At 38.7% G+C, this 21,338-nt stretch overlaps 1 protein-coding gene across 2 annotated transcripts in view; it reads right to left on the bottom strand.

Moving 5' to 3' along the window:
• Positions 1 to 19,393, bottom strand: part of SPECC1L (sperm antigen with calponin homology and coiled-coil domains 1 like) — a gene marked incomplete at its 5' end in the record, with an annotated part of 50,338 nt that extends 30,945 nt beyond the window's left edge. Inside the window, 6 exons of one of the 2 annotated variants that reach the window (XM_082491879.1) lie at positions 735 to 910; positions 1,429 to 1,502; positions 8,817 to 9,024; positions 10,923 to 12,556; positions 13,534 to 13,693; positions 19,208 to 19,393. In XM_082491879.1, coding sequence (XP_082348005.1) covers positions 735 to 910; positions 1,429 to 1,502; positions 8,817 to 9,024; positions 10,923 to 12,556; positions 13,534 to 13,693; positions 19,208 to 19,360 — 2,405 coding nt within the window. The remainder of the gene's footprint in view (positions 1 to 734; positions 911 to 1,428; positions 1,503 to 8,816; positions 9,025 to 10,922; positions 12,557 to 13,533; positions 13,694 to 19,207) is intronic. The other variant, XM_082491878.1, reaches the window with a different exon arrangement.
• Between the last annotated feature and the right edge of the window lie 1,945 nt (positions 19,394 to 21,338).

Raw genomic sequence — 21,338 nt, 5'->3', positions numbered from 1 at the left:
TAACGTATACACACCACAAACATCATTATTGTAATTACAAGCTATACGTATATTCAATCCCTAGAGACAATGTCGTCAGAATTCAAATGGTGCTGTACAAGATGTTCTTATTCTACGGAATCGAAGTACTTTAATACTTCTGAAAGACACAACTCGGTTTCTAAATAACTGTAGCACCTAATTCAAGCCGCTACATCACAGTTTGAATTGTTTTTATTAAAAATGTTTTTATACACAAAGCATCTCTAATTATTTCCAGAAACAATTATCAGTGGAAAGAAAACAGTACAAGATATATGCAGAATTAGAAGAAGGTTTCTTTTCAGGTAAAAATCCAGTTGTAATTTTAACCATACCAAAAGCCTTGGCTGCTAATAAGAAGTATTAATGATGGTACAGCAAAGCCAACGCTGCTTGTCTTTCACACCGAGGGAAGTTAAAACACGTCCAGCTGTTAAATGGGAAAAATCCTCCACTTCAACCGGGTTTTGCAAAAGCGCCAAACTGAATACTCTTGGATGGATTAAGCAGACAGTTAAAGAAACAAATATTGTTCTTATGGGTTTACCTATTCTGACCCCTGAAAGCCTGCGTAAAGCAGCTTGTTGAAATACAGATCCTCACAGTGAGAAAATTTATGAGCTTCCGGAGTCTCAATAATAGTTAAGACACTGCATTTCCAAAGCCGTACCCCCCCTACAAGATAGACAGTATCCCTGTTGTCTTTTGCATACTTGCGTGACTTTATTTCCTCCAGCTCTTTAGTGAGCTTCTCATTTTTCTCCTGAGCTTCATGTAATCTGCGCTTCAGGTCTCCTATCTCTTCTTGGGCCTCAGACTTGATATCATTTGCTATAACCACTGCAGTCTGTAGATCAGCCTGGAACTGACGCCATTCTGCTGACTCCTCCTATAAGCAAGTAAAACTTTAAATTGAAAGCAGCAGCAACAATTTTGAAGTTAAAAACAAAAGTTATCCTTATTATTCAGTTTCCCTGTGCTGTTACAGGAAACAACTTACGGGAACGATAAAGGCACTCATCTCTGGCATTAGGCACAACCTAAAATACAAGTTAAACTGAAGAAGTTTTACTGGAAATAACTAGACTTCCAAGGTAATGAATTTCTTTCCTAGAAATAAAGAAAATATTCAAAGTGGAGGAAAAAAAAATTAATATTAAACTATGCATCGGAAGACATGGGAACATTTTCTCCCAAGCCCAATGCTGTATTTTTGTGACACAGAGAATATTTCAGAAGTTAATTCTTTAGTGTCTGTAGGTTAGTAAATATATTCCCATATCATGTCTGTGTCTCAGGTTATTTTAACGGTATTACATCTAATCATATTACCTTCTCACAATTTCACATGCAGGTCTTATGAAATTCTAAGTTTAGAATTTATGGAGTTTTTAGGTTTTAACCTACCCGTAGTCTCCTGTGAAGATTCTTTATCTCTCTTTCCATGTCATGCTTTTGGTCCTGAAGTTTTTTAACTGTATCTGGAAAGAAAGTAAAGTTTTCTGTAAGATCTTAGTCAGGGATCTATTTACTTAAAAAAGAGTAACTGAAACAACCTGCAAATGCTTTTTAAAAACTTACTCAGAGAATACGTTTATATAACCAAAGCCATCTGGAGAAAAATAGTATGAGCAGAAATAATTTGACAGAAAGTGTCAATAGGTACATACTTCTCTACAACTGGTGAGGGAACAGCATACGCAAAATCAATGTATACAAATCCCAGCCTCTTCTCCACTCTTCGCAATATTAAAATGACAAAGCGGTAACAAAGAACAAATAAGCAAGGTAGGTAACTTAATATGGAGGGATCCTAAAAGCATGGATGTCTGGGGGGTTTCCCTCTTCAAACGTAAGCTGCAGCTCCACAAAATCTTTTGATTCCCGATTTACCCCCTGCCACAAAGCAGCTGACGTAACAGTCACAGCCAGGCCTTCAGCAGGGATAAGATTCTACTCATGTCCTTAAGAATCTTACATTCTTGTCTATCAAGCTACTATTTGAAGTTGAAACAAGCTGTATTCGCGGCAAAGGGACACAGTCCATGAGATCATGTTATGAAAGAGACGGTCCCTTAAATCTGTCAGCAGCTCCACAAAAGGGTATGTGGCTTCATCACCACCAGCTCCGCATGTGGCGTCTGACAGACTGGCTACTGCAATTATTATTCTTTTGTTACTTTATTCAATACACAAGGACAATGTGATTGATTACTCCATTCTTATAACCAAGCAACTACTGAAGACGAACACTGATCTTTGGATTCTAGAATGATTTTATTTCTATAGCATCGTGTAGCTATTTCCAAACTGTAAAAATGATGGGCCAACTGACTGAAGGCATTTTTTCATTCACGGAATCACGGAATTTTCAGAGTTGGAAGGGACCTCTAGAGATCATCTAGTCCAACTCCCCTGCTAAAGCAGGATTGCCCAGAGCACATTACTCAGGACTGCATCCAGGCGGGTCTTGAAAATCTCCAGGGAAGGGGACTCCACAACCTCCCTGGGCAGCCTGTGCCAGTGCTCTGTCACCCTCACCGTAAAGAACTGTTTCCGTGTATTTGAACGGAACTTCCTATGTTGTAACTTGTGCCCATTACCCCTTGTCCTGTCACTGGGAACCATTGAAAAGAGCCTGGCTCCATCCTCCTTCAACCCACCCTTTAGATACTTGTATGCCATAATAAGGTCTCCCCTCAGCCTTCTCTTCTCCAGGCTAAAGAGTCCCAGCTCTTTCAGCCTTTCCTCATAAGGGAGATGCTCCAAGCCCTTAATCATCTTAGTTGCTCTTCTCTGGACTGGCTCCAGCAGTTCCCTGTCCCTCTTGAACTGGTTCATTATTGCTTTCAGCAATATTCAGGTTCATTATTCCAAGACCTGCTGGAAATAAGTATTTTTCCTGTATATAAGCAATGCTCTTTCCACAAAAAGATTGAAGGTGCCTAATAAATTCAGGCTGTTCAAAATTCAAAACCTTGGCAAAAATCTATGGAACTGCATAATACATTTTTGAATAGTTACAAGATAACTATATACATTCAAACAGACTGACACAGTCAAGTTTTGTGGCTCTCATTTTCTAACAACAAACTTTCCAGTGCTTTTATTTGGGTATGATGTCTCAGGAAAACCAGTAAACCAGGGTTTACTCAGAGTTACTTGTTCTGCCAATACCTACCAGTGTCTTCCCAAGTACTCCTTTCTTTTGTCAAATGGCTTTTCTTAACAAGAAAAATGAGGCTACAGCAGACTAAATGGAAAATCGTAAGCATTTCAAAATGTTTAAATCAGATGCAACAAAGACTAAGAAGAGATTTAAGCTGATTTATGCTGATGTGTACATTAAGGAGCCTCAACTATGCTCGTAAGAACATCTCAATTTTTCAGCCATGGAATTCCTTTTGGTTGCTTCATCGGAAGAAATTCTTGAGTTTCGCCTCAACAGTCCCAAGCGCAGAGGCTTTTAATGCCACAGCTAATTTCTTTACAAGAATGATATAAACCTCAGTTGGCCTAAAAACATGATAACCTTTCAGGCTCGGAAAAGTTGAAACACTAAAATTAGACAGATATTTCTGTATTTATCTCCTCCTTACAAGACCGCACATTTTATGATGCATCCGACTGATCTTGAAGCTTTGAAGATAAGCCTAACAGAGTGTGCCACTCAAATCTCCCGCTACCATGTTATTTAAGCAAAGCCCTCCAATTTTTAGCTTGTGTCTGCATACATAACTTGTTTGAGCTAAAGTCAGCACAGCTTTAGGTCAAAGTTATAAAAGTCGCTCCCCCTCCCCACGTTTTTTTCTTCCTTTAAACACACCCTAAAAAACCCAGCTGCAAATTAGATAACTTTGGACAGTGAGAGCAAGTCAACATGCCGTAGAGCTTCCAGTAGCGTTTTGAAACAAAATCTAGCAGATGACCATTTTCTTTTAAAGACAGTTCAAAGAAAATGTTTTTAAAAATAAAATCCGTTCTACTACTAAAAGCAAGCTATAGTTTGTCTAAAAATAACCACAAACTATAAATGCGTCCAGAGTTAAAGCTTGTGTAATGCCATTGTTTTGAACTTCTGTGAGATATGAAATGCACCATTAAGTTTTAGTATATTTATGCTTTGAAGTAAAACACAATGGTCTGAATATTCTGCAGTTACTATAAACAATACAGAGCATTTTACAGCAGTCGTTAGAAACAGTCTTCCCCTCCAACAAATCGAAGAGATTAAAAAAAAAAAAAAAACACCAAACCAACCTGAAAAGAACTACCAAATTGCAACTGAATTTGAAACGTGGTGAGAATTTAAGACTAAGATAAGCGATTTCACCTCTTACAGCCTGAGCTCCATTCTTCGCATTGTGCCACCAGTTACAGCCTGAAAGTTCAAGTAGTCAAACTAGGTACACAGGCAGCAATTCTCTCTACAGCTGCCCTGTGGTATCCTTCCTTTCTGCAGCCTCACAACCTCCACAATTCTTCTCTAACACATACAAACCCTTTCCGTCTGCATATACTGCAATTTTCAGTACAGTAGGACAGGTACTTCTACCATTATCCAGTCTCCTCGTTTTAAGGGGGATAGACTACAAAGAGGATTGAGATAAAAGGAAAAGTAACTATTGTTTAAGGGTAAATGATGAACAAAGAGACCATTTGATGAATGAACAGGATAATCAAAACTGGCAAATCAGCAAGCTGCTTGTGTTTTACTGCAGGATTCAATTATGTCTACCTGTCACAAAATGATACCGATTTAAACCACAGTTCAACAAGGCCTTCCTTTTTAAAAGGTAGAAAAATTAATTATGGGAAATGCAGACTACAAATGGTAAAGAAAAACATTACAACTCAGCTGGAGGTGGGAAGAAGAAACTAAGATATCATCTGAATTTTGTAAGACTGCCCAAGAAAAAGTATCACTGCATTCTCTATCTGTAACTCTTACTAATTACAACTGGCAGTTAGAATTTATCACTATGGAATAAAAATGAGTAGCAACATTCAATTGTCTAATTTCAATAATCTCTGGGGAAAAAAGAAAGAAAGAAAAAAAAAAAAAAAGACAGACAATATTCCGATATGCATAGTAGTTTCAAAACATGACGTTACAATGCCTGATAAGCAACTCTCAATCAAGTAATCCTGACACAGCCAAATCCACAATGGGCATTCTCTCATTGTAGTAGTTACATTGGTTTGCCTTGTGCTAGGATAGCATTTCAATTTTTAGCATAGAAATGGCTATCCCAGGATAATCACATCTACACAGAGTAGTGTCAGCATTACAGTTAATTTAAGACTTATAGCTTCCTTATGTAAGGAACAGGCACTGGTTGCAAATATACCAAAGCTCAGGTAATTTGCATATCAATCTTGCTTTTGAGCTCATTGCTGTCAGACAGTGGGTCTATACAGCAAGAAAGCTGAATGTTTTAAGGTTCCAACATTAGCAAAAAAAAAAAAAAAAGCGCTAACAATTAGAAAACTAACATTCAATCCATTTCCAACACTATGGTAGAAAAGGCCTAAAAATGATAATGTAAAAATTTAGTTTCACGACTGCTGTCAAGATCCTCTTCAAAATGAGATACAGCAGAATTAAAAACTAACGCTGTCAGCTCCATAAAAGAACTGAAATTCTTTTATAACATAAAAATTCACTGAACATTAGATATCTCAACCTTTTTGCTCACCCCCCCTTGTTCAAAACATTTACTGGCTTAAATAGTTACGGACTAAGAATTGCTATGTTTAGCACACGTACCTTGTGCTAAGAGAACATGCAATGAGTATTTTCAGACTTCAGAAGAAATATCTGACAACTGATAAGCTAACCTACAAATACAATTTTTCTACAAATAAGGAGACAAAGTTCCCTGAAAAATATTCCCCGCAAACTGCTTGGAAGATTAATAGATTTCTTTCTTCCCCTTAGTCATCGGAGATGACTGATGGGACAGAGTGGCTACCTGACTACTGAAAGTTTTTTCCGAAGTCCGAAATGAGAAGCGGAGGAAAGACGCCATCTAGCGCGACACCCGCCTGCTCTGCGCTCGCCCAGTCCCGCACCTCCGCTCCAGCACCTACAGACTCATCGCCACTACAGCTTGTTCCATCTCGGCGTGTTTGTTTAATGTTTCTTAGAATTTTTAGATGCAATACAGAAGCACTATGCCTAGAACTCCTTGTCCCACCAGTAAGGAGTCCAGCTGCCACTGACTACAGCTCCTGCTGCATCCAGATGGACATCAAGAATATACCGTATGTTTTTAATCAATGCAATTTACATCCCACTGTCCACAAAGAGATCCCAGTTTTTGCAGGTAGGCATATTAACAGCTAAGATGTGACAGTTCAATATTCAGATTACTGTGAAAATGTTTCATTGTATGTTTGATGTGCTTCTGTGTGGGCTTTCCAAACACCAAAATGAAGATTGCTCTAAGTACCAGTGCTAGAGCATGTCACATTCCTACATTCGTATTTAGTGCTGATTAACCATTAAATTGAATGAACACTCACCACCTCATCTATGAAGCATCTTTCTCCTACCTGTAAAGCGTGTCTATTGTGAATTCTTTAAGTGATAATTTTCCATCACTTATCACTTGTCATTTATTAGTTGTCTTGCCATCACTTTCATTCAGTCAGTAACTTTGCCATTAGGCAAATTCTCTCCTTAAGGGGTGGGTTAGATTTCCTCATATTTTAAAATCTAAAATAAAATTTCACTAAAGAAAACATTTATGATTCTTTATTACACTTGGTTATTAGGCTGAAAAAACCACCATTCTTCTAACTAGTATTTTATAATACCCAAACCTACACTGAATTCGCCACATTTAAAAGCACAGGCACTACACATTTGGCTGAGAGAATACCAGAACTGACCAAAAGTCTGATCAGCTTAAGACAAATTACTACTACTAAGATGTGTTTTTCTGTCGCTTTAATACAAATTATTAAAATTCTGTCTTTTGTATGTCGTGTGTAATACCTCCAAGTCCCAGGTTTTCTGAGATGCTCTTCTTTGCTGTCACTACTCAGAGGGTACCACCAAGAAACTCCTGTACAAGGTTTAATTATGAACCCATAATGAACAGCGTTTTACAGTGGTCAGAAAAAAACAGTTTTTAAGTCTACACTAGTCTTCGGGTGCCATCCTTCCTTTCCGCCACTAGATGCCACTCTCCTTCCTGCCTATAACTAAATCGCTGCTTTCTTCCCAAAGGGATCGCACCAGGCCATCAGTTAGTACAGCTGAATTTTCCAAACTATTTCAAGAGCAATGAGTAACAGAGACTGTTGCAATACTTGTTGAAAATTTATACCCAGACTTTTGTCTGCCTGAACTTTTACGATTTTAAGTGAAATATCTGAGAGCTGTTTTGTACCCCCAAAGCAGAGACATCTAAAAATCAGAGCTGCCGTGTAATCAGGTATTACTAGGCGGGTACTTAAATGTTTTTACTTGACTACAGTGCTATTTCCCGTATGAATGTATTTCAGTTAATGGACAAAAAATGCAAGTAGAAAAGCTTCAACCTTTTTAAGGCTTTGCTACAAAATGACTTCAGGAACAAAGTCGGAGCCACTGACCATGTGCCTCAGCTCCCGCTCCCAAGTAAACATCTGTTTGGTTTGGGCACAGAAAGAGGAAAAAAATAAACTGCAGAATGAAAACTTAAAGCAATTTTGTAAGGAGAAACAGTGACTGCCTTTCAAGATAAAGAAGGGTTGCTCGGGGAAACCAAGCTGACACCCACATGTCTGAAGAAACTGAGCTTCAGTTGAATAAACAATTCAGCTTGCTTAAGACACTACCTTTTCTTGATAGCGGACCAATTTAAAATCTTTTCTATGAATATTTCCCTTGCTGTTAAAAGGGAGCATGCTTTAATTTTTTTGCTATCTTGTTTCATCTTTGTATACCATGGAAGAATAGCAGATATTTAAATTCTGTAAGCAGCACTGTGCAAATACAGTGCTTATTTAGATGGAGACTAATTGCAGAATTCCAGCCCATGGTAGGAATGTCTGAGCAAGTCTTGGAGATCAGAGAGGGAATTAAGGCACAAAGCGCTAGACAAGTATACGGTAAATATGAATTTCATTATAAACCCCAATGATTTCTTGTATGGTGGTAAGAGTCAAAAAAGTTTTAGTCTAACTTGCTTCAAGTTTGCCAGAATCATTTTTAGGTTCACAGATCAGTTTCACAACTTGAGCAAATATACATAGAGAGAGAGGGATATAATGCATCCATATTGCCAAGTCAGCTCTAACATTTGTAACTTTCAGGGCCTCATTTCTCCACTAAAACCATGTTTCTTCAGGTGGGAGAAATCATTAAGTATGCACATTCGCAAGCTACCTGGTAACTCCTAACACTTGGGCTCTCAAAAGAGAGAGCGTTCTTAAAAAAAAAAAAAAAAAAAGGCAAAACAAAACACCAAACCACTAAATCAATCATCCTGTCTCCAAAATGCACAAGGAGCACACTATTATTAAGTCTGTAATTACATGTTCTACTTTGAAAAACAACATTATCAGATTTCATATTTATTCTCAATTCACAGGTTTTCATTCCCACACCAACTACTACCAGGACTGGAAAAGCAAAGCCAACTTGATTGTTTTCACCTAGCGTATAAGGGTTCTGTAAAGCCCAGTCTGACTTGAATTCAGACACCTGAAAGACAAGTGAAAATACTTTCACTATTACAGCATTCTACTTCAGCTGTTTTTAAATTATCATTTCTCTCACAAGAGAAACTTGTAACACTTACTCTCCAAATCAGATATGATGAGATTGTCATGAAGCTTCACAGCACGATGCTGCTCTACTTCATCCTCCAACTCAAAGATAGTTTCTTTCATGTCACTTCGCTCAGTCTCTTTTTCATCTAGTTCTGTCCGAAGTTTTTCCAGAGTCACATTGAGATCCTCAATTTGTTTCTTGGCTTCTTCTTGGAACACTCTGTATTCATCTTCAACCTGAAAAAGAACGTATCTTATCATAACTAAATCGGTTGCACTTTAAAACACATTTTCAGTTTTGTAACTCCCATACTTACAATATATTTCTGCAACCATTAAAAAGTATGGGACAAGAAGTCAAGTGTAAGCCTTTAAAAATGTATTGTTCTAGTGCAACTGTTTTCCTGAGCCAGAGTTAAACTCTTTTCTTCTCAAGCCGAATATATGAGTATTGCCCAGCTACCCGAACAGCAGCATGCTGTATTCGAGGGAAGCAACGCCACCAGAGTACCGAGGCTGTGGTTGCATGAGCAGCAGCTCCAATTTAACGTCTAGCTGCCGTGGAAAAGGGAGGGAGTTGGGGGGGAAACTTTACCCTTTCTCTCTCTTGCCAAAAACCAGCCTGCTCTCCCCTGTGCAATTTTAGCGCTCGCTGGACCTGCGAGATGATTCATTTCCTTAGCCAAGCAGCAGGATTCACTTTTGCGTGTGAGATGCGTTAGTGAGTCGAAGTAGTTCCCAGAGGAGTCTTACAAGATATTGAACTGAATTAAAAAAAAGCGGGGAAAAGAAGAGGCAGTAGACTTCTCCCTTTCAGGAGCAGCGAGACTATTTTATTTTGCCTCATGAAAGTGCAACCTAAGTAACAAGCTGGGATCAGAGGCACAGAAACACTAACCCCCATGCCCAAGAGCAAAAATAGGGTGTCAGAAAAACAAGAGAAATTAGGTCATGGCTTAGGGTGGGTCAAAACAAGCACCAATTTTAATGCACAAAATGTCCTGCTTTAAATCATCCATTTCAGTATTTTTTATTTTAGCAGCACTACCTAACCTTAATTATTAAAATTATGGTTACTTTTTTTTTATTCCCAAACTAAGGTTGATTCTAACTAGCTGGTGATCATGACTAATATGTTGATTTGCAACTAATAGATAGTTCAAACATTAAATTTGGCACAGATTTTCTCATCAGGAAGATACGCCTTTAAATGCACACTCAAAGTTATTAAATAAATTTTATCAGATTCTTATTTTTATATTCAATTATGGTAAACACTTTTACTAGAGATATTTACTAGATAAATTATTTATATTTGAGTTAAAATAGCTGGTTTAAAACTAGAAATATATATTTTGATCCAAAACCCAATTAACACAAAAGCTGCTCCTGGACGGATCATTAGTAAAAAAACCTATGTGTATTTGCAATATTTAATAATAATTGTTTAAAAGCTTATCAAAATGTTTTTGGTGGTTTGGTTTGTTGTTTTTTTGTTGTTGGTGGTTGTTTAAAACCAAAGTATGTATTCAGTAAATTAAATTAAATTTGGTAAAATCTGTCTACCTCAATCTCAAAATTAGTAATTTCTTGACTGGAGAAAGAAGACGCTTCTCTGCTTTCCTTATAATTAGTTTTTCTAAGTAAGCTGAACCAACCCGAATAAGCTGAAACTTGAAAATATTCTCTCAACACCTGTGAAAGTTCCTACAAGTCATCAACAACCGGGTTGTCACCTCAAACTTTGACTCCCAGTACTTTTTCAGTGACATCCCTCTTCTACCAGTTTGGCACTAACTCCTCGAAACTCCTGCAGAAGACATGCACTTCAAGCACAAAATTCCTACAGTATCTTAAATACTCTTTAAGTTTGGCCCTTGAAATGAGTGGAGGAGTTTAAATACCAGTATTTTAAAAAGTAACCCGACAGTTAACCCTGTGGCTGAAGGTATCCGTATAACTTTTTAAAAGGCCCATGTCATTTCCATAACAAATGTTAAGAGAATGTAATCAACACTACTGCAATCTGATTAACCTCATAATTAATCCTTCCCTTCTAGAAGAACTACGGTGACCAACAGTAAGTCATGGTGTATAAGGGATGACAAATTACAACGGTTTGTTTTAAACACTACCTTAGCAATGGCATCTTGCAATCGATTGGCATCATTGCGAGTGTGTGCCAGCTCTTCTTGCAGACTACTGGCCAGTGTCTCTGCTTTTTCTTTATCCCGCCTGACACTCTCCAGCAAGTCTTGTATATCAGATTTATCTCCAGAGTTGTGTATAGAATACAACTCAGCCACTTTCTGCTTTTCATGCTCTAACTGAGCTTTCAGCCTATTCATCTCAATCTGGTCACTGGCTACTGTGGCTTTGTACTCCTCCAAGGTAGACGCCATCGCCGTTTTGCTTTTCTGCTCTGACTCAATAATCCGTTCCATGTGGTGATTGCGTTCTTTTAATGCCCCTATCATTTCTTGGGCCTCCTTGTTGTCTTGTTCTGCCATCTTCAAAGTGTTGCTCAAGTGCTGCTGAACACCTAACAGCTGTTCTCGCTCAAACCGAGCGTTCTCTGCAAGATCCATATAACGTTGCTCTAACTCCATGTAGCGACCACTTTTCATATCTTCATCTATTACATAAGAAATATGGTGTTCATCTAAAAGGGACCGAAAATACTCGATCTGACGGCTGAAGTGTTCTAGCTTGTCACTTTGCTGGCACAAAGATTCCATAAGGATTACTTTTTCCTCTCCAAGTCTTTCATTCTCACTGTTTAACTCTTGTGTTATTTGTTGCAAATCCGCAAGCTCTTGAAGTGTGGCTTGGAGCTCTTCAGCTGTACTGTGTTGATTCTCTTCCATCTGATGTATCCGTTCTGTCAGACAAGCTACGGACACTTCACTCGCGTTGCCACTGCTTCCCTTCCTAGATCTTTCTATACTTGGTACTCCTTCAGACTCCGAAGACGATGGAGCATCTAAGGCATCGTCGCTTGATGTCAGTGGCTGATAAACTTCACTGCACTCACTGTCTAAATTATCCATGGAATTACTGTGTTGATTGTCCATCAAAGTGTTCTCATCCTGACTTAACAAGTCTTCCATTGATCCAGGAGCAGAACCCTCCACTGAAGATGTCAGAGTACCACCACCATCACTGTGGTTGCCAGCTGTAATCTCTGGACTCAAAGACTGATAGCCAAAGAGTTTTTCAGAGTTGTCCAGCCTTTGTTCCAAAGAAAAGCCTAATGCATTTAGCCTGTCTTTTAACATTCGATTCTCATTCTTCAGCTGGTTGAGCTCTTCTCGGATGGCAGTGTTTTGTTCCTGTAACTGTAACAACGTAGACTCTACATCAGTTGGCTGATGGACAACAATGGCTTCTTTTTCTTCAGATTTTTCATCACCTTCAAGTTGATCTTCATTAAGTCCCAGCTGAGCACGCATATCCCTTAGTTCATTCCGCAGATGCAAGATTTCCACATCTTTAGTTTTTGCTAATGTCAAAAGATCGTTCACCTTTGCTTCCAGCGCAGCTTTGTCAATGATTTGATTGTCTGATTTGGACTTGCTCATTCGAATATCGGATTCTGGATTGGTGCGACTACGGGAGCGTTTTGCCAGTACTGTATCACTGGTCCCCTGTCCAGTCAAAGGCAGCTTTTTGCTCTGGCTTAACCGAGAACGATCACGTATTCTTTCTCTAGAAGAGCTTGACTCTTTAGTTCCAGATGAAGTGCTACGCTTAGTTGTGGAACTTGTACCTATATGTTTTTTGAAAGTTAGGAACGTTAATATAAAATGCAGTATCTGTAATAGAAGACTGTGTATTTTGTATCAGCAATACAGTGGTTGATTTTCTGAATCACACCGCTAAATACATTTTATAAAATACATTTAGAGTAAGCATTTGTACAGCCTTAACCGTGAATCAGTGCAGTTATATTTTAATTGACACATGCTTTACCAATTGCTACGCTTCACCAGTATTTTAAAAATTATTTAAACCTTAAAGTTTAACATTTGCAAGTTTCTTTTTTTCTGTCTTCAACAGCTTCTGATAAACTATCCAAAACCTGCAGCAGTCTTATTCCTACAAGTTCAGATTTGCCTCTTTGCGGTAGATTTCATTGCAAGCTTTCAAGTGATGAATTGCATATTATTCCCCAAAATGAAAGTAAAGTTCTTTTGCATTTCCCTCTCATTTCATAAAGACAAGGATAGATTATTAGTACTTAATTTCCAGACACTTTACAGCTTTCAAGCACTACTGAGTCCAAAACATAGCAATGGAAGAGAAGACATATTTCCATCCATACTGATGACACACTAAATTTCACTTCCTGAACAGTTTCTGAAAGCTCTCTTAGTTTACTTCTATAATGCAGTACAGAACATCCAAAATATTGACTGCAGCAAATGATCACATCTTAAAGATTTAGTGCTTGTGACATGGTTTTTTAGACAAATTAAATTATTTTAGACAAATCGATGATTCTCTAGATTATTTATATTATCTAGTTTTATATAGTAGTTGCATAATCAGTACTGAAAAAAATTAAAAGGAACACCCTCCAAAAAGGCAATTACATTATTAGAAAACAGGAAAAGAGTATAGGAGGTGTTCAATTTGACCGTGGCCTTACGGACCATTTCATTAGGCAGCCTGGATCCTCAATAGATAATAGGAAAATAAAAAGCCACCCAACTACCACCCTTAAGCATCAATACATCCATTTACCTGCAATAGTTTTGGGTTTATTTTCCAGACTGCTCATGGTCGCCCCTGAAGCTGAAGATGCTGTTGATACACAAGTGCTCTTCTTTGCCTTGACACCATTGGTCATTGTCACTCCACCGCCACCAGCCATCCCCGCTAAGAGGTCATCATTACTCTTAGTCTGAAAGGAAGGGAAGCAGCAGCTTTAAGACAGTTGGCTGAGAAGTCTGCACAGCCAACATTTCTTCTGTTAAAGATTCCATCAGTTTAGAAAGTACATATTTAACTAGTCACGTGTCTACGCAAGAATGTTGAAAAGTATAAATGCAACGCACTGTGCAGAGTTGGTAAATTCAAACTGAACTTCCACTCCTTACCCATGACTGACCATAGAAACTGAGTCTTCTCTCTCCCAGACAAATTACTAATGTCTCAATACCAAGGAGAAGAAAAAAAGTTAAGGAAAGCACAGTAACACAACAGTGCAATGCTTCTCAATTTTAACTGAAAGTTTGCTTAAGCATAAAAATGAACACAATTCTTAGATAATTAAACCAGCAAATACTAGGAAGTTAGTATAATGTCCTTCAATCGAATATGATCAAGTGTTTTCTGGTGGACAAGCTCACAACAAAAAGATCAAACCAGACAACACCACAAATCAACCCAACATTAATAAAATACCCTTTCTAGCTGAAAATACAAAGCCACAAATCACTAGAGACTAGGGCAGTATTCAAATGGGGGGAAAAAAGCCACCCTCACAATATATCCTTGCCTTGTTTTCATGCTCTTTACTTGGCACTCTCAGAGACGCGATACTTGTCTGATGGACTTTTGTCTGACCTCGTATGATCACTTCTGAAACTACTGTTAGCAACAAAAGCTGCCTGGAATGTGACACGGCAGTAAGCACACGAGTCTCTAGAACCAGATTCCCAAACAGAGACTCCATCTTTCAGAATAAAGGTAACTCTAGAAACACTAAGTTCCGAAGTATTACCTGGCAGACTTTACAACTACTTAAAATGCAATTTTTCAAATGGAGAAACAATCAAAATATGCTAAATATTCTTCCATCATAAGAGCAAGAAGAAATTAAAAGAAAACAGCTGTGTTAGCAGCATTCCTTGAGTAACTGTATTATTCAGCTGAATAAATTATTTGAAGTCTCAACCACCATCCCAGCTAAAAGGCAGTGCTTAGGACTTAACCAGTTGCTTTACATCATGACTTTCAAATTCTGCAGGTTTGTAACCTCTAATTCCATACATATTCATGTTAAAAACTATATGGCAGACATTATGATTCTATACATTAAGAATGAAGGTACACTTGCTTAATTAAAAAAAAAGTTGCGTCTCGCTCCATTCTATATAGCTCCTTTTTGCAAGCGCAAATTTCCAAACAGTTAGGAACACTGATCACAATACTGTGGAAAGGGCGTAGATGGGATTTGTGCCATTTACAAAGAAGAGCAGCTGCAAAACAAAAGGGAGCTGGGAAGAGAACATATTTGTTGTGCATGCGGTTGTTAGAAACACAGATAATTTACAGATACAACAGGTATTTGTAAGGGTAAAATCCTCTAGGACAAGAATGTTTATTCTGAATCACGTAGGAAACGGTATGGGCTTCTAAAAAGGTTTATACAAGGCTGGAAGAAAGTGCATTACTCTGAGGCTGTAGTTGGATGTGCATCTAAGCTGGCTTTTCTGCTAGGAAAAAGCCACTGTTCTATCCCACTCTTCTCCATGCGCTTACACACTGTGCTGGGTAAACCGAAGCCTTTCCAAAGGGCTCCTTCCTCCCAGGAGCCAGATCAGGCCCGTGATCTCCTGTGTCACACAGCTGTGCAAAACAGCAGATGCAATGTAAGTACCAATGGGAAAATAAAAACGTTGGGGGGGCTACAAAATCGACAAAGCTCACACTACTTGGGGGGGGGGGAAATCTGAGCACAAACTACTACTGTACGACAATCCTTCATTAACCTGTAATCTAACCAGATTCCATATCTTATCTAAACTCATTTTGTGGGCATGGGGTAGAGGGGGGAGGAAACAACCTTGTAATTCAACTATCACCTCAAACAAGGTATCACAAAAAAGGCACAGAACAGTGATTTTCTATTTTGCTACTGCAAATCAGTTGGCAAACTTGATAGTTCAAATGGACTATTAGCTGTCAGCATTTTTACCCTGTTGAAAGAGTAGGGAAATTAGATTAAGCTTCTCGACACTTATAGTACAAGTACATGTTATCAAGCCAAATAGGTCAAAGATGTGACTCAGCTTGAATTAAAAAAAACAAAAAGCTAAGTAAAATACACACTTTCTGACATTAGTCATCTCCAGTCCTCGCTGAACAAAGGAATTTAAGACAGCCATTCTTCTTCTGACTTACCCATAAACTATTTCTAGTCTAGGTTGGAAGGCACTGCCTCCTCCGCAGCCAATTAGTAAACAGTTTCTCAAAACTGTAACCCTATACTCTTGGCAAAGAAAACTATTTAGCAAAGCTTTGGAAAAGTTACAAACCAGCAGCTCTCTTTTCTTAATGCTCCACAATGGCAACCATTCTTGACTTTAAAAAAATCAAAGTATTTTCATAGCATATATTTTTAATGGAACCAAAATCAATGTCGCAGCGTCTTCCTCAGGGAAGAGCAGTTTCTCCCATTTACTGAAAACAGTGCAATCCTGCTTAGCACTAAAACCCCTACATTAAAATATGAAAAATTAGAAAATATCATAATTAGAAGTGCTCATCCAGACCTGTTTTGATTTGCTGTATAAAAAACCCAGTCTATAATTACACAATTCATATCCCATTTTCCCCCACATCTTTCTTTCAGTGCAATGAAACTTGAATGATCACCTCTACAATTCATTTAATCTTAGTTTCGCAACATGTATATCTTCTTTACTGCACCTCATTCAAATCCATTTTTATATATATATAATTATTCCTACCTGGGATTTTCTTTGATGCTTGCTGTTGCTGCATTTGAGCGCTTGAAACATCAAACTTCACAACAATCTGTAATTATGTCATTGCATTTTGCAAACAGAATACTGAAACCTAGACACATGAATACTGAAAACACATTCTAATTTTTAATATTCAAATGTTGGTGTCCAAGTCCTGGCTTTTCAGGGACACTGGGTTTTGCAATTCATTTGTATGAAGTACAGCTGACGTCTAATTGCAGTTGTGAGTGTTAGCATGATCGCAAGCTCATTAGCTAAAGAAGTCAAAAAATAATCATCTTAAAAATAAGAACACACTGGTATTTGCGGAGTATTCTTTGACAGATGAAAAACTAGAAGTGGCTGGCAGTTCACCTTCTGCTGCAATCATGTGTGTGAGGTTTTGGGGGGGGGGGGGGGGGGGGCTGAACATTTACAAAAAGCCTGGGCGAAGCGGGAGCCAAAAACCTACAAAGAAGCAACCGACAAAAAGGCATTCTGAAGCAGCGGGAGAGCCCGACCTCTGGAGCAGCGTTCAGCTGTGCAGAAGGGCGGGTCTCACCGTTTCTTCCTGTGCTCATTGTCCACACGCTTTGAAAACTCCACAAAAAAGGACACGTCTATGGAACATTGCACAGGGAAAGAAGCCCACCCAAAGCTGAACACTGGCCCAGGGCCAGCGAAGGGCACAGGGAAAAAAAAAAAAAAAAAACCAGACTATAATTCCAAAGTAATTTTCAATTTTGCAACATTATTACTGGCTGAATTAAGATTGGTACTGTGAGTGTTTATTTCTACTCCTTAATAGCGGCCTCTCATTCAGTAGCCAACTCAAAGTTCTCTGTATCTATATGGACATTTACCTTGAGGACTGCATAAATTAGCAAGCTGTTGCAATTACAGGTATTTAACACCAGCTTTTTTTTTTTGTCAAGGAATATTAAATGAAATTCATAATACGCACACCGATTCATCAAGTCTAAGAGAAGATCCTACAACCACTATGAGGAAAACAATGTGCCAAATGCTCCATCAACAAAATCAAACACAAAACTCTACAAAAAACTATTTTAAAAATAATACAACTTATTACTGATACTTCTTCCAAGCCAGTAATTATAAATGTGATTTGCCAGTATCAGTAAATAAAAAAAATACAAACAACTAACTTTGTTGTATAAGTATGGAACAGTCAAAGAAGATAAGAGTCATTATTATTAACAGTCGCGTAGTTGGCACAACAGCAGCTTAACAAGTAAAAGACATCCAACTGTATGAGTAAGCCTGGCTGTAACATAAAGCTGAGATAAGTCTTAGCAATTAAGAGAAAAATTTTCATTGTGCCTCAAACATACACTTGTCATAAATTCTAATCCTACACCCAAACATAGCCAGTAGTGTTACTAATATAAGTAAAATTGTGAAAGCGCACTGGGTCAAATTTCTTCAGTGTTGGATCATCCTCCCCCTTTAGCTCACGGAGAGATATGACATAAGAAACTTGATAAGTAAACTACAAAGGACTTTTGTTTCCATATGCTTTGAGAGGTTTCTAGAAATACAAAGAAGTGTCAACAAGCATCAAAAGATTATTTAAAGTTAAAAAAACTGCAAGATACGTTGGGTGGCAGAGGAAAGGGGGGGGGGGGGCACCAAGAGAAAATCTAGCTGAAACCTGGCATGCAAGTTCGTCAGCAAAAGTATTAACCATTCTTCCATGAAAGAAAAGAAGAAAAGAAAGGGAACACACCTTTTGACTCCAGTAATCCTGCATAGCTATTACAGAGAGACCTCAACCTTTACCACTTCTTTAATTCTAGGTCTTTATTTGCCAGTTATTGAAATGGCCTATCTGGCTTCCTGCAGGTGACTGTGGTTCAGGTCCCAGTTTGAGACACCAGCCTTTTCCCTTGCTCTGTTCATTTGCTCCAGGGCGGCAGCAGCGCCCCAGCTCGGCATACCGGGCTGCAGAAAGGCAAAAGGAGGTGGGTCCATCCATGTCTCCACGCCAGGAGAGGGCGGCAGACCAAGCAAGCTCATACCATCCATCCAACCCAGACGTGTTCACTCCCAGGTGAAAGCTCCACACCAGCACACCTCGGTATGTCTTATTTCTCTTGGTTGTTGGAAACCATACGCTCCTAAATCTACTGCCCTGTTTTGCTAATGTAAGAGAAAACCTCTACCTTTGAACTTGTTCTAGGAGCAAGAATCAACTTGTGAAAATTCAGCTCAAGCAACACTTCACACAAAGCAAAGGCCAAAACAGCTAGAAGAATGTAACTGCACTGACCTGACACGGATCACTGATATCAAAAAGTTTCTCATGTTAGATACCTCATTAGTTCTTTTTTCATAATTCGTAATTAGCTCTTATCAAATCCCATTAGTCACTCACACACCATTCAAGCATAACACGTGACCCTACTAATAACATTCATCAGAGTGCAACTTCCACTCTGCTCATTTTGCAGAGTAGCCAAGTGCTGCAAAGCAGATTGCTTTCTATCACATCACACGTTGCAATATGAAAAATAAAGCACAAACGCCAGACAAGGTCCTACTACCCTGGGCAGTGCTGCGTAACTACCCAAATTCCCTTCCGTTACCCATATAACAAACCTCTAGTCTAAGTCGCATTAAAGACATGCCTTAAAATTCTACTATTTTTAAAGCTTTACTGTAAAAAATACAAATAATCAGAATTTTCTATTGGTTATTACCTTCAAAAGAGATGCTGATGTCCCAGTTTTGGAGAGTTTTGTTACTGCAGACACTGAGGAGCCGTTTTCTGGTTTGGCTTTTTCAGTTGTTTGAGTTTTATTTACTCCAGGCACTTTGGGCACTGAGCCAACACTCCTGCTTGCTTTCTTCATTCTGGGCTGTCTGTTTATGATGCATTTACAAACAAATCTACAAGCAGAAAGAAAGAAATTTTAAATATAAAATACAAATGAAAAGCAATGTCTTTTTCTGTAATGCTCCGTTTAGGACCAGAAGTGCAGAATAGCAGTAAAGACCACAAAAAAAAAAAAGAGCCAAACAGAACGCATGTGACTGACCAATGGCTTTTGCCTTTTTTTAAAAAGGAACTTTTTATCAAGAACTAAGCGCTTTAAGCGCTTCCTACAGCACCACTCCAAATTATATTTTTTTTTCAGTTCTCTTTCCACAAATGGCACTGAACCGAGGATATTTTATAAGCGACCCATGTTGCTGAGTTCACTTGTTAGCTAGCAAAAGAAAGGCTTATTAGGGCAGCAACGTTCTTTATTTCTGACTGTGGGAAGGAAAATACTGTGGGAGCATTCAGGCAAGAGCCTGACTATCAACAACACTGGATCTGAGAAACGATTACCACCAGCTTGGTAATTAAAGCACGGAGAGAGCAACAGCAGTTGCAGAGAGAAAAGTATTTTTATAAAAATTAAAAGTTGAAAAATTCAGATTCCCTGAAACCATTTATTATTAAAAATCACATTAATAAACACACGGGATTTTACAAAATTTTATACTAGTCATGTGATTATGAGGATTATCTCTGAGAAGAAGCCAGAAGTAACCCACCACATTCCATGGCCCTCAGTCAGCACCTTTACCTTGCCTTCAAGTTTTCTCAGAGACAACTGTCAATACTGTCATTCCAACCATGAGCAAACAAACTAAACCCTGGAAAACAAAGCCGACTTTACTCAAACCCGGAGCAGCTGCAGCAGACCTGAACACTGCAATTATCACAAGAACTGCTAATTCTGGAAGACAACCTAAGACAACCTACGAAAGGGTAGATGAGCCAACAGCCGTAACTTGAAGCACAGACTACCCGAAGGACTGGTCACATCAGGACCTGCTTCCCCCTTGCAAGCGCGGGATAGACGGCAGCTGTTTTCTTCGTCTGCCCCGAGTCAGAAGGCATAGGATGGAAGATTAAGAGGAGGAAACTTCCACTCCTCTTTCAGTCTTACCAGTTCCGGGTGGAAGTGAGCGATCAGGTTTATCTGAGCCCAATATCCTGTGGCCGATTAGAAACACGAAACACGTCTAGTTGTCTCCATCTCTTAAAGAGCGAAGCATTTCAAAGACACAAAAAGCAGACTGATGATTGAGTGCATGAGATGTGCTTCACAAAAACACAGTGATCGGGAGTACTAATTCATTTCAGCTAACGAAATTAACACCGTACACTAACAAACACTCCTTCCCCCCCATCACCCCCTCAGCTGCATACAAGTGTATTTCAAGTCTGACTTCTATCAAAGTCAGGAAAACTCCAGGAGTTTTGCCTCCTCAGACCCCTAAGTGCTGTTAACAGAAGCAACAGGAAATTCCATTTTAAGACACTGACAATATTTGTTTATAGCTTCCAGATTCCCTTTAGCTTTGAAAGCTGGCATGAACAGACATAGAAAAGTTTGTTTGCTGTTGCAGTTTCATCATCAGAATGTCAAAAATGCACTGGGCCTGCCATATGGCTACCAGTAATCAGAACGCCTTCACAGAAGATTAAATAACCAAGGCATAATTTGAAACGAGACACTCCTAAGAAAACCAAAACCCAAACCAGAAAAGCCCCATGAAGGTAATATGTTTGCTATACACACATAATTTTAAGTGCTACAACTGCCTACTAGACTCCAGAAGCAGATGCTAATATTTACATGTAGGACCAAGTTGCCACACTTACATTTCTTGCCTTTTTCATGTTTATGAGCTGAACGCTCACTTCTGCTTTTGATCTTATTCAGTTGAAAACGAAAACTGAAAAGACCAAAGAGGACAGAGTTGTTCAGTAAAACTGGCATAATTACTATCGAATGACATTTTTGATGTTCTACAGACTACATAGAAAAGTTG

This window comes from Vanellus vanellus, assembly GCF_965231255.1.
Source record: "Vanellus vanellus genome assembly, chromosome: 16".
Lineage (NCBI taxonomy): Eukaryota > Metazoa > Chordata > Aves > Charadriiformes > Charadriidae > Vanellus > Vanellus vanellus.
The sequence above is the reverse complement of the archived record's forward strand: the minus strand, read 5'-3'. Positions and strand labels throughout refer to the sequence as shown.